The 12,826-nt window shown below is 33.6% G+C and overlaps 1 protein-coding gene across 1 annotated transcript in view; it reads right to left on the minus strand.

The window, feature by feature from the left end:
• Positions 1-12,444, minus strand: part of Csn1s1 (casein alpha s1) — a 20,350-nt gene extending 7,906 nt beyond the window's left edge. The window contains exons 1-9 of the mRNA XM_013518489.1: positions 12,364-12,444; positions 6,359-6,421; positions 5,043-5,075; positions 4,555-4,584; positions 4,058-4,096; positions 3,520-3,543; positions 3,022-3,063; positions 2,512-2,535; positions 884-916 (exon numbers count right to left, since the gene is read on the minus strand). Coding sequence (XP_013373943.1) covers positions 884-916; positions 2,512-2,535; positions 3,022-3,063; positions 3,520-3,543; positions 4,058-4,096; positions 4,555-4,584; positions 5,043-5,075; positions 6,359-6,409 — 276 coding nt within the window. The 5' untranslated portion in view covers positions 6,410-6,421; positions 12,364-12,444. The remainder of the gene's footprint in view (positions 1-883; positions 917-2,511; positions 2,536-3,021; positions 3,064-3,519; positions 3,544-4,057; positions 4,097-4,554; positions 4,585-5,042; positions 5,076-6,358; positions 6,422-12,363) is intronic.
• Between the last annotated feature and the right edge of the window lie 382 nt (positions 12,445-12,826).

A 12,826-nucleotide genomic window follows, 5' to 3' on the forward strand; every position in this document is an offset into this window, starting at 1 on the left:
TTGGTTTTTCTCCGGTACCGGGAACTGAACTCACGACCTTGCGCTTGCCAGGCAGGCGCTTTTGCCGCTGAGCTAAATCCCCAGCCCCTAATATTATGATTTCTTAATTCACATTTTAGGTACGAATACTAATGCACTAGCTCCTAGCGTGGAATAACTGAAGTAAACTGAATTGAGTCATAGGTTCCTGAATAACTGAGATGAGGTTAATAGCTTGTTCCACTTGTTATATTTATGCTGCCTTTTCTCTGCTCCTGCTTTCACCAGGATGTTACTCAAAATGGTGGAGGTTTAGCAAGTAAAAACCTTGGTTTGATGCAAACATATTGGTTTTATGAAGATCCATCCACCTTGGCGGATTTGGTTTATTTTTGTAATTTGTGTGAAAAGCTTGCTTCCAGCATCAAAAAGGAACTTATCACCTGGTAGGCCTGCTCCCTTTTTTCTCTAGACTACTAAGTGGAAAGAATGATCAATCTTTAGAGGAGTCTATGCTTAGGTATGGCTAGAATTGGTTTATTTTTACACAATATAAAGTTTATACATCAATGATCAGAAGTATAATCATTGTTGGAATTTTTAATGGTAAGGTTGTATTCATGTAAAATCTGGGAAAGACAAACTAAGAAGGAGAAAAGAACAAAAACAATATCATACATGGCCAGAAGGGATTGTTTGCCCCAAAATAATTCTGTAAGTTTGTTATTGATGAAAAGTTGCTGACCTTTTTTTTTCTGAGCTGATAATCGGATACTAAAGTTAGGATAATGTTGAATACATAGTACCTGGTACAGTGAGACCTCATAGAGTATGTAACCCTCATAAGTTTTTATAAATGTCTTCTAGTTAATTGGGACTCCGAATTAATATCAAATTCTTTTACCTCGCTTGGTGAACTGCTGGTAGATTTTATCTGCTAAGAGAAACAAAACCAGTGTTATGACTTTTTGTGGAACTTTTAGAATGCTCTGAAGGAAACTTAATACCATACATTCATATAGATTGTTTATACCTGAGAGAATTAGAATTGAAATGAATTATGTGAAAACATTCAAGGCCAATCTGATGCATTTTCTCCAAGTGTCAATTTCACTTGAAAAATGTAGGGAGGGAGAGTTTAACAGCTTACCAGAGAACTTAAAATTCAAAGCCATTTTTAATTCATTAAACACAGAAATATCACTATATAGAATGCAAAATTTGTAAAAGTTTTTGTGATGTTAGGTGTTCATTCTCATCTCCCTTGGGACTATTTTGATTTGAATAAATTAAAAGTACTAAATCTAACAATTTCAAGATAAAAATAAAGTTACATTAGGTTTCAAGACATCTACCACTTGAAATAATTACTTCTTTTAAGTCATATGTTTATATTTACATAGAGTTATAATTTTTGCTACCAAGAACATTTTAAGATTGATTTTAATATTCATCTACACAGAGAGCTTATTAACTATATGCGGTAGACTGACATATTTCTCCCCCACATTTACAGTAGACTGTATGGTCCATGGGTCTTTCATGACTGTTGTGTAGATTCTTTCTGCTCTCAATGGAAGAACATGTGAGTCCTTTGTTGAGGTTGTCAGATATAAGGTTTTTACCCTCCATTTTAATAAGTAATGTTTTCACTGATTATTGTTTAAATTCCTCTTCCAATTTTAACTTTGGCACTACATTTTACATTTGCAGATATAATAAATCTTTGAAAGTTCAGTAAGTAAAGCATTTTAAAATTTAATCTTTTACCCTGCTTAATCTGATAAGACAGCTTTTTAAAAATGAAGCATATTGCAGGTCCTTGTGAGCTACCTAAGTGTGCAGGTCACTAGAATAAAAGTGTCTTACCTCAGAATTGACCATATGTTCCTCAGGAAAAGAGGAGCAATTATATTTTCATGGAAAATAGCGAAATGCAAAATGAATGATTTCTAAATAAGATAGAAGCCGAGGATGGTAAAAATTTAAGGCAATGTCTAAGAAATCAGCAAAACACAAAAGCATGACTACTCTGATCTAAACTAACTGAAGGATTACTTTCCTAATTTGCAATTAAAATTTTAAAAAATCACTTTAAATTCTCCTACGTTGTAGTAAATCAATATAAACGAGCTTTTCTTCTTTTTAAAAATTTGGCGTTTGGAGATTAAGCAGCAGCACTGGATTCAAGGCCATGGGGTAAGTAAAAGTTTGCATAAAAAAGCATTGGTTCAATGGTGTATAAAATCTGAATCCAAAAGTCTTTCCCTAGGGTGTCATCTTCAGTGGTGTCACTATGCAGAGTAGTGATAATGTTCATAGAATTTAAATTCAAGGAATTAGTTTTGATTAGTCATCTAGGTAATACTGCCCTATATATGATACAGTATACTTTTTGTTTCATTGAATTAAAGATCCTTATTGTAGTTTTAAAAGAATTTTTGTTCATTTGGCTGTAGATATTTAAAGGAAACACTTGGTTATTACCTTTCCTCATGTTGGGTTTAATGATTTTAACACAAAGAGCCTTACCTCAGTAGACTCGCTGCTCGTTTCCTGCCAAGAAAAGATGGCAGTGCAAAGAATAGTGAGGATGATATACTTTTAAATTTTGTAAATTCTAAGCAATCTCTTAGTAGAAGTCCATTTATAAATTACTAGACAATCCAGATCAAAAATATGTTAAAGAAATAAAAATCAAGTATGTTTATGTAAAACGTTATTCAGTCACATATATTGTTCTATAAAACACCCTTGATTAAGTGTTCCTTTATCCTTAGGAATAGTACAGCCAGCTGAGACAAAATTACCTACTGTCCATTCATTCACTCTAACACCTGCTTAATCACAGCTACATGGTTAAGGTAATAAAACCAGTTGTCTTGGAATGCTCTGCACAATTCACTAGCCATTTTGAATGTGTGTCTGAGAAGTTCAGAGAAAGAATAAGTGCCCTAAAATTAATTTTTTCCAAATAAAAACATTGTTTTTTACTCAAGAATATATACTCTTATGACTTAACTTTAAGAAAAAATTTGGTACCTTGATTTCCTCATTCTGTCTTTCGCTCTGATGCTCTGTCTGCTAAAATTAAAGAAGTATAACTTGTGAAATGTATTTTTAGAAGGAAAAACTTCTAGAATAACACAGATTCCTTTGATGTTTCATATCCTGTTCAGTTCATTGATGCATTGCTTAATGATAGGAGAGATAAACAACATTAGTTTGAAAGGGCATACATGAATGAAAGCTATTATAAAGTGTACTTCAAATTATGCTGTTGCAAATTGAAAAAACAAATGTATTTTTATGTGTGCCTCAATATTTCTTATTGTATAATTTCTAAGCTTGTTTGTTTGCTATGCTTTTCTGCTTGAGCGCTCAGTACGTAAATGTACACTTAAACTCTAAAACTTTGTTCCACTTAGTTTTGTTTTCTCTGATTTTCATTTTGTTTTATGCACAGTTCTGAGGTTTTCTGATCTTAACACTTGCTCTCTTGTTTTAATTCTATAATAGATCTTGTGAAATCATTCTTACCTTTCTAAATTCCACTGATGTAGGCTACACACAGCGGGAATAAAAAAGGTTAAGTTAAAATTAATTCAGACTAATTAGATTATCTAGTAAATCTTTTAAATAATGGCCTCAAATTAAAATTTTTTCTTTTTTTTTTTGGTTTTGGTTTTTCTCCGGTACCGGGAACCGAACTCACAACCTTGTGCTTGCTAGGCAGGCGCTTTTGCTGCTGAGCTAAATCCCCAGCCCCCTCAAATTAAAATTTGATATTATTTTACTCAATAAGTCACAGAATCACAGGCATATGTAATGTGTTTTATTAGTTACAGATAAGGAATGTCCCAGTGTAATGAAAATAGAAATTGTACAATTCTAATGTCACACAGAAAAGTGGACTTGTTTTGAAAAGAGGGAAACATTTAGATATAATTTAAACTTTAAAGCAGCTCTTATTAAGGAAAGGCTTAGTCAATTCAAGCAAAAATATTTTTATTGAAAATTAAGTTAAATTTCCTAAATAAGTGAGTTTGTGTTTTAAGAGTAAATGGATGGCACTTACCTGAATAAATTTGGAAATCTTATCATCTTTAAGGATTTCCTATTAAAATTAAATTGTGAATTACAAGAGTGATAAAAATACCATATAATGTACGCATGTACCAAAGCATTGCATGATATCTCATTAAAATGTGAAAAAAAGATAAACATGCTAAACCTGAACAAGTGTTTTTCATTTCAACACGTGTTTCATTTAATTTGATAAACTAGTTGAACTGTCAGATAAAAGGAAAAAAGTCCGTTCTTTAATTTTATAAAAATTTTAAAATCTAAAGGAGACACCTTAAATAGTTCTCTCTTCACCCGTCCTAGAAACAAATCCACGACTACCAAAGTGTCTAAAGACACTAAATAGAGATTTCCTGAAAACGAAACTGAGAGTAATTCAAGCACACGAAAATCAGTGAGAACTAGGATAAAGGAGACATTCGATCTTGATGATTCAAAGAGCAGAGGTAGGAAGGGGAGACACCTCGAGTGCCCGTGCCCGTGGTTTACCTCGCTGCTGCTGCTGCTGTCTTGCTGGTTCTGCAAAGAACAGTAAGACCAAAAAATAGCGTTACTGGGCAGAACGGATTATTAATGCCCTTGTAGCAGTGTGTGATAAAGCTAATTTAAGGATCAGTGCAAAAAATGACAAAACTATAAATCCCATGATTGAGGGCATATAAAACAGAAAAGAGCAATGATACTTCAAAATAGACTTTTAGTATTTTCTGCTTAATTAACCACTTCTCTTATCAGTATAGAAAAGTGGACAGAAGTCTATGTGTACTCTCATCTTAAGAAGTTGAGCATTTCAGTGAGAGTAAGCAGAGGTCCACAGTACGGAACAGAAGTAAATAACTCCGTACTTGAGCTCGGCCAAAGGGATGCAGGCTGTCACATGGGGTAAGGAGAAGCATGTGGGAGCTCTGTGTTGTCGCAAATGGACACATGGGGCCAAGACCAGCGTGAATTCTTGAAATTCAGAGTAGAATACTTACTTGAGAGAGTTCCATATGTCTAAAAGCAAATTTCTGTGAAAACAATCCAAGAATTATAAAATAGGAACAACCTCCAAAGCAATCAAGTGGCAATAACAGTATAGCTCTACACATAGAATATAATTAACTTTGTCATTATATTTTTTAAAAGTGTATAATAGAACATTTTCCAGAGACCAATTTTCCCTGGGATGGAAGAGAACAAACAATGCTAATTAGTTTATTGACAAATACCAAAGGAAAAGTGTTTATTTTCTTTCTTTAAGGTATGACAGGTAATTTTAAAAAGTCCATAAAAAGCCTTGAGTTATTCTATTAATTCAAAATGAAAAGAAACTTATTTAGTTTTCTAAGCTATTTCTGTTCCATAATAATCCTAAAATGATTTTAAACCATTTAAAAAATTGGAGGGTAACATGTACTTTCTTAATTAAGTCTTTGGATTTCTTTTTTATTACCTACCGAATTATGTAAAAATAATGACAATTTGCATTTTGACTACAGAGATATGCCTTAAGGATAAACCAGGCATCGTGGTACACGTGTGTAATCCCAACACTCTGAGAGGCTGAGGCAGGAGGATTGCAATTCTGGACAAGTTTAGGCAGCTTAGCAATTAGTGAATCTCTGTCTCAAAGTAATAAATAAAGAATGAAAGACAAACAGAGCAAGCTAAGACTCTAAATCTTGGGGAAAAGGTGCTGAATTCAATCTCCAGTGCCAAAAGGAAAGGAGCCAAGAAAGGAGAAAAGAAAGGTGGAGAAAACGAAAACAAAATGGAAAAGATGACAAAAAGATGTAAGGAGAGTTAAGCGGTGGCATAAACAAACACATTATTTTCTTTGGAAGAAGAGTTTCCTTTCCTTTGGCCAAGATGAAGGTTGACTTTGGTTCCAAACACAGAATGCAGAGGATTGTGTGGCTTTATGTCATACTGGTAAAGAACTATTGGATACCTATAACATTTTTAGAAATATGCTAATTCCACAGTGGACTTGAGAAACAAACCTAACTGTACTACTTGATGTTATTTGTTAGGTTATATAATACTCTACTTCTTCTTTGCTTCTTTCCATATTTTTAATTTTTCATTGTGGGGCATTCATATTTCAATTCAGACATTTCATTTGGTGGTTACAACTTTGGAGGACTCCATAAGGATTACTGTCGTCACAGTTCCAGTGTCAAGACTTCAGCAGCTGATGAGAAATCAGCTAATGCATGACGACATCATTCACAGGGTCTCATGTCCCGGGAGGTTGCCGGGCCATTGCTACATGGCCTGTAGACTCTTTGAGGTTCTCTCCTGTACTTACCGGCATGGCTGCAGCGGCAACCAGCAGGCAGGCGAGGATGAGAAGCTTCATGGCTGCCGAGTCCTACGTGGAGGGTGAGGGGGAAAAAGTTGGTCCCATAACATTTCTTTCATAAAAAATTCCTGATTTTTCCACAAAGAGGCAAATTATGATAAAACGGGTTCATTTGAAAAGTAGTTCTAAATATTGGTATTCAAAGTAAACATTTATCATTCTTGTCCTTTTTCTTAGTTTTTATATCACTTTGAAATACCAATTTTTAAGCAATTTTTTTATTAATACTCTAAAATAAGACGTTTGGTCTTAATTTGGTAATAATGGCTTCCTTAAAGGAAGAAAAAAATCAATATTTAAAAACAGTTTGAAAACCAATGTTTTTCCTTCAGATCATGAGATTTGTTAAAGTGGGCAAAAAACTACAATTCACTGAGAGTTGGTATTTCTCTTATCTGAAAATTTTTGAAAAAGTAATTCCCTTATAAATCTGTTTGAAGTAGATTGTTCTTTGTGAAAGATACTGTCAGTTCCTTAGGTAGACACTAAAAACTGCCATGAATTAATTTGTGAAAGGATCTGGTTCTCACTTCACAGTGTGCTACTTTGGAACGTCTATAACACTACTATTGAAGATGACTGAATTGGTTCAAACTCAGATGCCTCACATTTGATTGCTTCAGTGCCGTCAAACTTTTAGAACCCAGAAATACTGATAGTTACACATCTTAAAGAAAGTAGTTTCCTTAGGAGAAAAACTGAGCCAAGTTAACACAAGCGGTGTGTTTATGCATTAGTCAGCCAGTGAATACTGGACTATCTGCTGCACACTGCTTCAGTTCACAAAGCACAGCATCTGAAGGCATTAAGAAAGAAGACGTGTTTTAAATTTCCAATTAATTCACTATATTTTCTCTTCTTACCCTTCCATATAGCTTCTCACCTTTATAAAAATAGCCATTATATCTACAGGTTTTTCATTAATGTAGACATTACAGAAGTAATTAGGTAAATAACACAGAATAAAAATGGCCTTTGTATATTCTACCAAAATGGTCTTTGCTATGGCAATTATCAAAATCAGAAATTCTTTTGCATAACAGCTTTCCATAGAATTCAACAAAACTAACTCAAATTTACCTCAAGACTACTGAAGTTATTTATTTACTTTTTTCAATATATGGTATTTTTGTTTCAGAATTATCAGAAAAAGAGTTGGACTTTACAAACCTCTATTTTCACCCGGTGCTTTTAGGTGGTATCAAAATTTGGAAACTACCAGTATATAAGAATGCATCAATATTTTCTAAACATATGGAAAAATTATAAATACACCTTATAGAGAGTTGGAAATTAGGTGTGTGAAATCACAGCAACTTTACCAATGTAAAAAACATACCTTGAACCCAAGCCTGGGAGGCAGGGAGCTGTGTTGGTGCTGAAGGTGATAGTGCGTGCCCTTCTTCACACCTATTTAAACCTAGTGATAAGTACTATGCTAATTTTGTGGTTTTATTTCAACCAGTAGGTTCATTTAAATTCTAAGAATTCTCTCAAATAGGAAATTAATTTTCTGCCTAATTCTTTTCCAAGGAAACTATGAGGAAAGCTAGCAACAAAAGACTGATTCATGCCACAATGACAGATTACACAGGGAACAGAGTGACATTATTAAAAATTAAAAGACAAAAATTTACAAATTTACGATTATTATAACAACTTGATTTTTATGTTTAATAACCACTGGAAAAATTCTTGAAAAATTAAATTTGTGTGCAGGAAATTCTTGGGACAAAGTAGAATCTTAAGGACTTGAAATTTTAGCAATATACTAGGCTACCAAAATAATTTGTCATTTGTTTAACCTGTTAAAGTGCTATTTTTTCTTCTAGTAATTTGATTCTTTACATAGTATGTGGTCTGTTTTTTATAAGAAGAAAATACAATTACTCTATAAATTTTGGCGGTATTTCAGCTACACTAAATTTTTTGTTTGCTTTGTTTTAGGTCTACTGTTTATGACAGTATTTATTTAGCGACTATATTGTTTAATTAAAATTAATAATTATTCACAAATTACAATTTAAAAGGTTTTAGTAAAAAATACATACTTCTAATTTTCCATCTTTTAAAATAAAGGTAGAGTGAAAAGAAAACCTCCTCTTACTAGTCCCAAATTTTACTCTTAGAATTAACTAGCTTTACACATCTTAGAAAAAAATGTTTATGTTAAAAATAATCGTATATAGATAGCATTAAAATAGATATTATTATAATTGTTATTTTGCCTTTTTACAAAAGACAATTATATATTTTAACTTTTAAAAATGTAATAATATTTACAACATATTGACATGTGACAGGAGTTTTTCTGAGTTAAAAGAAATTTCAAAGTGATTTGGAGTCTCCATATTGGGGTTCAGAAGAGATTGTATTTTTCTGCATTAGTGTTCTCCATGGAGATTATCTTTACTGATGGCTGATTCACATCAGTTTAGACAATTTACTGAAATATGTTCAGGGGCTAAGGACAAGCATCATCGGCTGGACTATAATACCATGATTCATCTTGTCTCAGGTGTCTATCCAAGATGGCTGATTTTACCTTACTCTCAATTCAGAGTCATGCTCCATGAAAATCTACTTTGATTGCGAGTGTTCATTTATTATTTATTTATTGTACTTATTCAGAGAGGTGGAAAACTGGAGAAGGTGCTAGTGGTAAAAAAATAACTAAGAGTATGTGGGCAACTCATATGTGAAAAACAAATAGTTTTTCTAAGTCACAGTAGTCTAAAAACAGAGATCTGAACAGGACCTCTGGAGTATGCATGGGCAGCTGAGACTGGGGCTCACCCAAGAGAAGCTCGCTTGGCTACAAGTGTAATAGTAAGGGGATCAATCAGACTTAAAGGTAAGATAAGCCACCTCTAGTGAATTTATCTCTCTGTTTTGGGAATTCTCATGTACTCAAAATGCAAGTTTCCCTATCTATAATCTATATCTATATAATCCATCTACAATTCCTTAGTGGTAAAGATTACTCTAAAAGATATACATTAGAGTTGTCTAATTTTGTCATTGCATAATATAACTATGCACTTTAATATATAAAAAAACATGGTTTTGTATATCCATTGTAAGTCTACAAGATTTTAATAAGTTTACTTGGTATATCTTAATCATTTTCTTATCAATTAAAGTTGGCTAATTCCAAGCAGCAGCAAAGCTCAAATGTAAAGTATATATTTAGAGCATTTGTATTCAGATGAGCCTTTGCCTCAGGAATAAAGACAATGTCAAATTATTATCTAAATGTCGATATCAACTACCTAGTATATGTCAAACATAACTGGTCATTCAGCAGTGAACACTTCTGATAAGAATGGGTCTACTCTTAATCATTAGGGTAGAATAACAGACCTAGATCAGGGCTTCTCTAAACATACAAGGGCACGGTTACCTATACTCATGTCACACAACTGCTTTTAGAAACCCGACAGATTCCCTGAACAGAAGTGGAAATAGAGCTCATGAGGGACATCCAAATAGAAAGTTTCTTTGTTTTCCCACTTTGAGATAATGGAAAAATATATCTTTTCTGATTTATACTCATTAAAATTCATTTGTACAAAAATGAAAGGATATGACAATGTTCTTTAACAATATATTTAGGTTTTGTAAAACACCTAGCTTAGAAGTAAAGTTTACTCTGCAATATTATGTATGTTACTGTTTTATTTTCCACTCCATACTTACGCCTGCTTTGAGGGACTCATTTTGTATGAAGCAGAGCAAGAAGCTTTAGAGGTAGCTCTTCAGAGTTCTCTGAGGACATGAGCTTAAAGACTGATGATTGCTGAGTCTTCCAGAAAAAATATTCTTTCATTGTGCAGTAAGCCGTGGTGAACTTTCAAGAAATGCTGAGAAATGTGAATGTGAAAGATAGTTTTGCTTTTTTGTAGAAACCCATGCATTCCTTGGAACTTTTGAGAGGGCTCGTAATGGATTTTTGTATCTGTTCTTGAGGATTGTATGAATAGAATTTTGGTATCCAGAAACACAGAAGCCAAAACAGAGCTATTTTCAGGAAATTTTTGTCTAGTATGAATTTATACTAGCACTGATATTTGGGATTTGCAATTAGTTTCATGTTGCATTGGAATCTTGCTAACAGATGTCTAGAGAACTGAAACAAAACCCAAAGTGTAAGTGATGGGATCTAATGGGGCCGTAATAATGTGAGGCCCTGGCGTCCAGTTATAAATTTATATCCAAACTCTCACTCACCAGCTGTGTAATTTAGGGTAGATGGCTGTGGCTTGCTGTTCCTGTATGTTCACTGACATCTACTTCTTAAATGATTGGAAAAAACACAAGAGTGCAATTTTAGGAATATCCAATATTTGAAAACGACCTTGGAAACTTTTGAAAATTTGTTAAACTCTTTAATTTGTATAGGAAATATGTGAGGGGGAAAAGACAAAATTTCTAATAGAGAGCAGTAAGAGATTTGGGGTGGGGCATCAGAGCTTAGCAGAAAGGAGAGGTTTGAAGAAATCCTGTACTATCTGATGTTTTCACCTAATAGTGACTAAAACATTCCTTCTTAAAATTTAATTATTTATGGTTAAAATTCAGGTCCAGATTTCACTGTGGTACATCCTAAGATTCTCCTTTTTAAACAAAGTTCCAGTGAGAATTACTGGTGATCTATGGGACACTCTTTGAAGCAGTCCAAGAGCTCAAAATGTAATGCATAGTCTTACCCAAGAGTAAGAGTTTTTATATAAAATACCATTAAAATACTTTAACCATTCAAGGTAATTATACAAACATGAAGCATGTATAGAAAAAGTAGAGATATAAAAAATTCCGGAATCACATTGCCACTAAATCATTTACCTTCACAATAATGTCTAAAATAAAACATTACTTTATCCAATATGGGAATGTCTTTGTAAGTAGGATGTTCCTGCAAATATTGTCTAAATAATACTTACAAAACCACTCTCCTGTTCCACTAATCTTGCCACTGAGACCAGCCCCAGACATATCTCAAAAGTGGAATAAAATTCAACCCTGACAACTAAATCCTACCCATTTTACCTCAGTGAGTTCTTTATGAAAGACTGTACATTTTGATGGATAAGGAAATTTTTATCAGAAATATCTCTTCCTTTGTCTTGATATCATAATTGATATTTTTTGACTAAATCTAATAACTGTGTGTCCTTATTTAACAATAAAATTATAGTTATGATCCATTTAGCAGACACTATTTTTAAAAACATAGTATACCAGCCATTCATCAGCAGAATAGAATATATTCATTTATTGACTTAGTTTTCCACAGTGTTTAAAATCTTAAAATTATTCTATTTGCTATACACAAGAACCATACAATAAAGGGAAAATAAGTGTTAACTTGTCTATTATACATAAGGAAATCAAACCTCTCATAATTTAAGTAAATTAATATCCATAAAGGCCATGTATCAACTAACAAGTAAGGAGAGACTTGGGTCTCCCAACATCAGAATTTATTCTATTTCAAAAATTATATTACCATTCCATTCTATTTCAAATATACCATGTTATATTACTGCCTATACCTTGTGCAAAATATTGAAGTTTTGGATAATTGTTACAGAAAGTGCATATTAGGGAATGTAAGTAATGTTAGGGAATGTGAGGGCGGGGAAAGTAAATTTTACAAACTTAAAAGGCATGTAAGGTAAACTTACATAAGACCTCAAGGGAAGGGATGAGAAAAAGAAATATCTAGTAGAATAAAAAGTATCACCCTATGCTCGAAACAAACCAGAATAACTTTATAGAAGTCCCACTATTTTTAGATTTACTAAATCCAGTGCAATTAGACCACAATTTTCAATTCATTCTGCCTTTTACTTACTACCATACCAATAATAAGAATGTTTCATTTTTTCTTAACTAAACTTTAACAGCTGTTATGAGTATCTGGAAGTAATAAGAAAATACAGAGGTACCTGCCAGTAAATGTTTGAGCAGAAAGGGGATTTCAGGTTTGAGTAATTTGAAAGATAAGGTGACTCTTGATGATGGTGACAGGAGGCTTTGGGTGACCTGAGGCTGTTTTAGTCATGGAGGTCAGAAGTTTCCAGGGAGCCTTTGTGTGCGCACACTGATGGGGCCCAGGGTCCTGACGGGTGTCTTGGTTACTTTTCTCTCGCTGCTGGGACAAAATACCTGATGCCCAAAATGAAGGAAGGAAAGGTTTATTTCGCTTACAGTTTGTGGAGGTTTCAGTCCGTACTTGGCAGATTATAAGGCAGAGTGGCACATGGTAGAGAGCTACAGCTCATGGCGGCAGAACACAGCTAAGCAACCAGCATACACCAGGGAGGAATGGGGGTGGAATGGCCTCAAGCACTCTCTTCCTCTGCCTTAGATATGCAAACTATCCACCCCAGGGCGGGTGCAGCTCTTACA

This window comes from Chinchilla lanigera, unplaced genomic scaffold (assembly GCF_000276665.1).
Source record: "Chinchilla lanigera isolate Chin_1 unplaced genomic scaffold, ChiLan1.0 scaffold00046, whole genome shotgun sequence".
NCBI classification, from domain to species: Eukaryota; Metazoa; Chordata; class Mammalia; order Rodentia; family Chinchillidae; genus Chinchilla; species Chinchilla lanigera.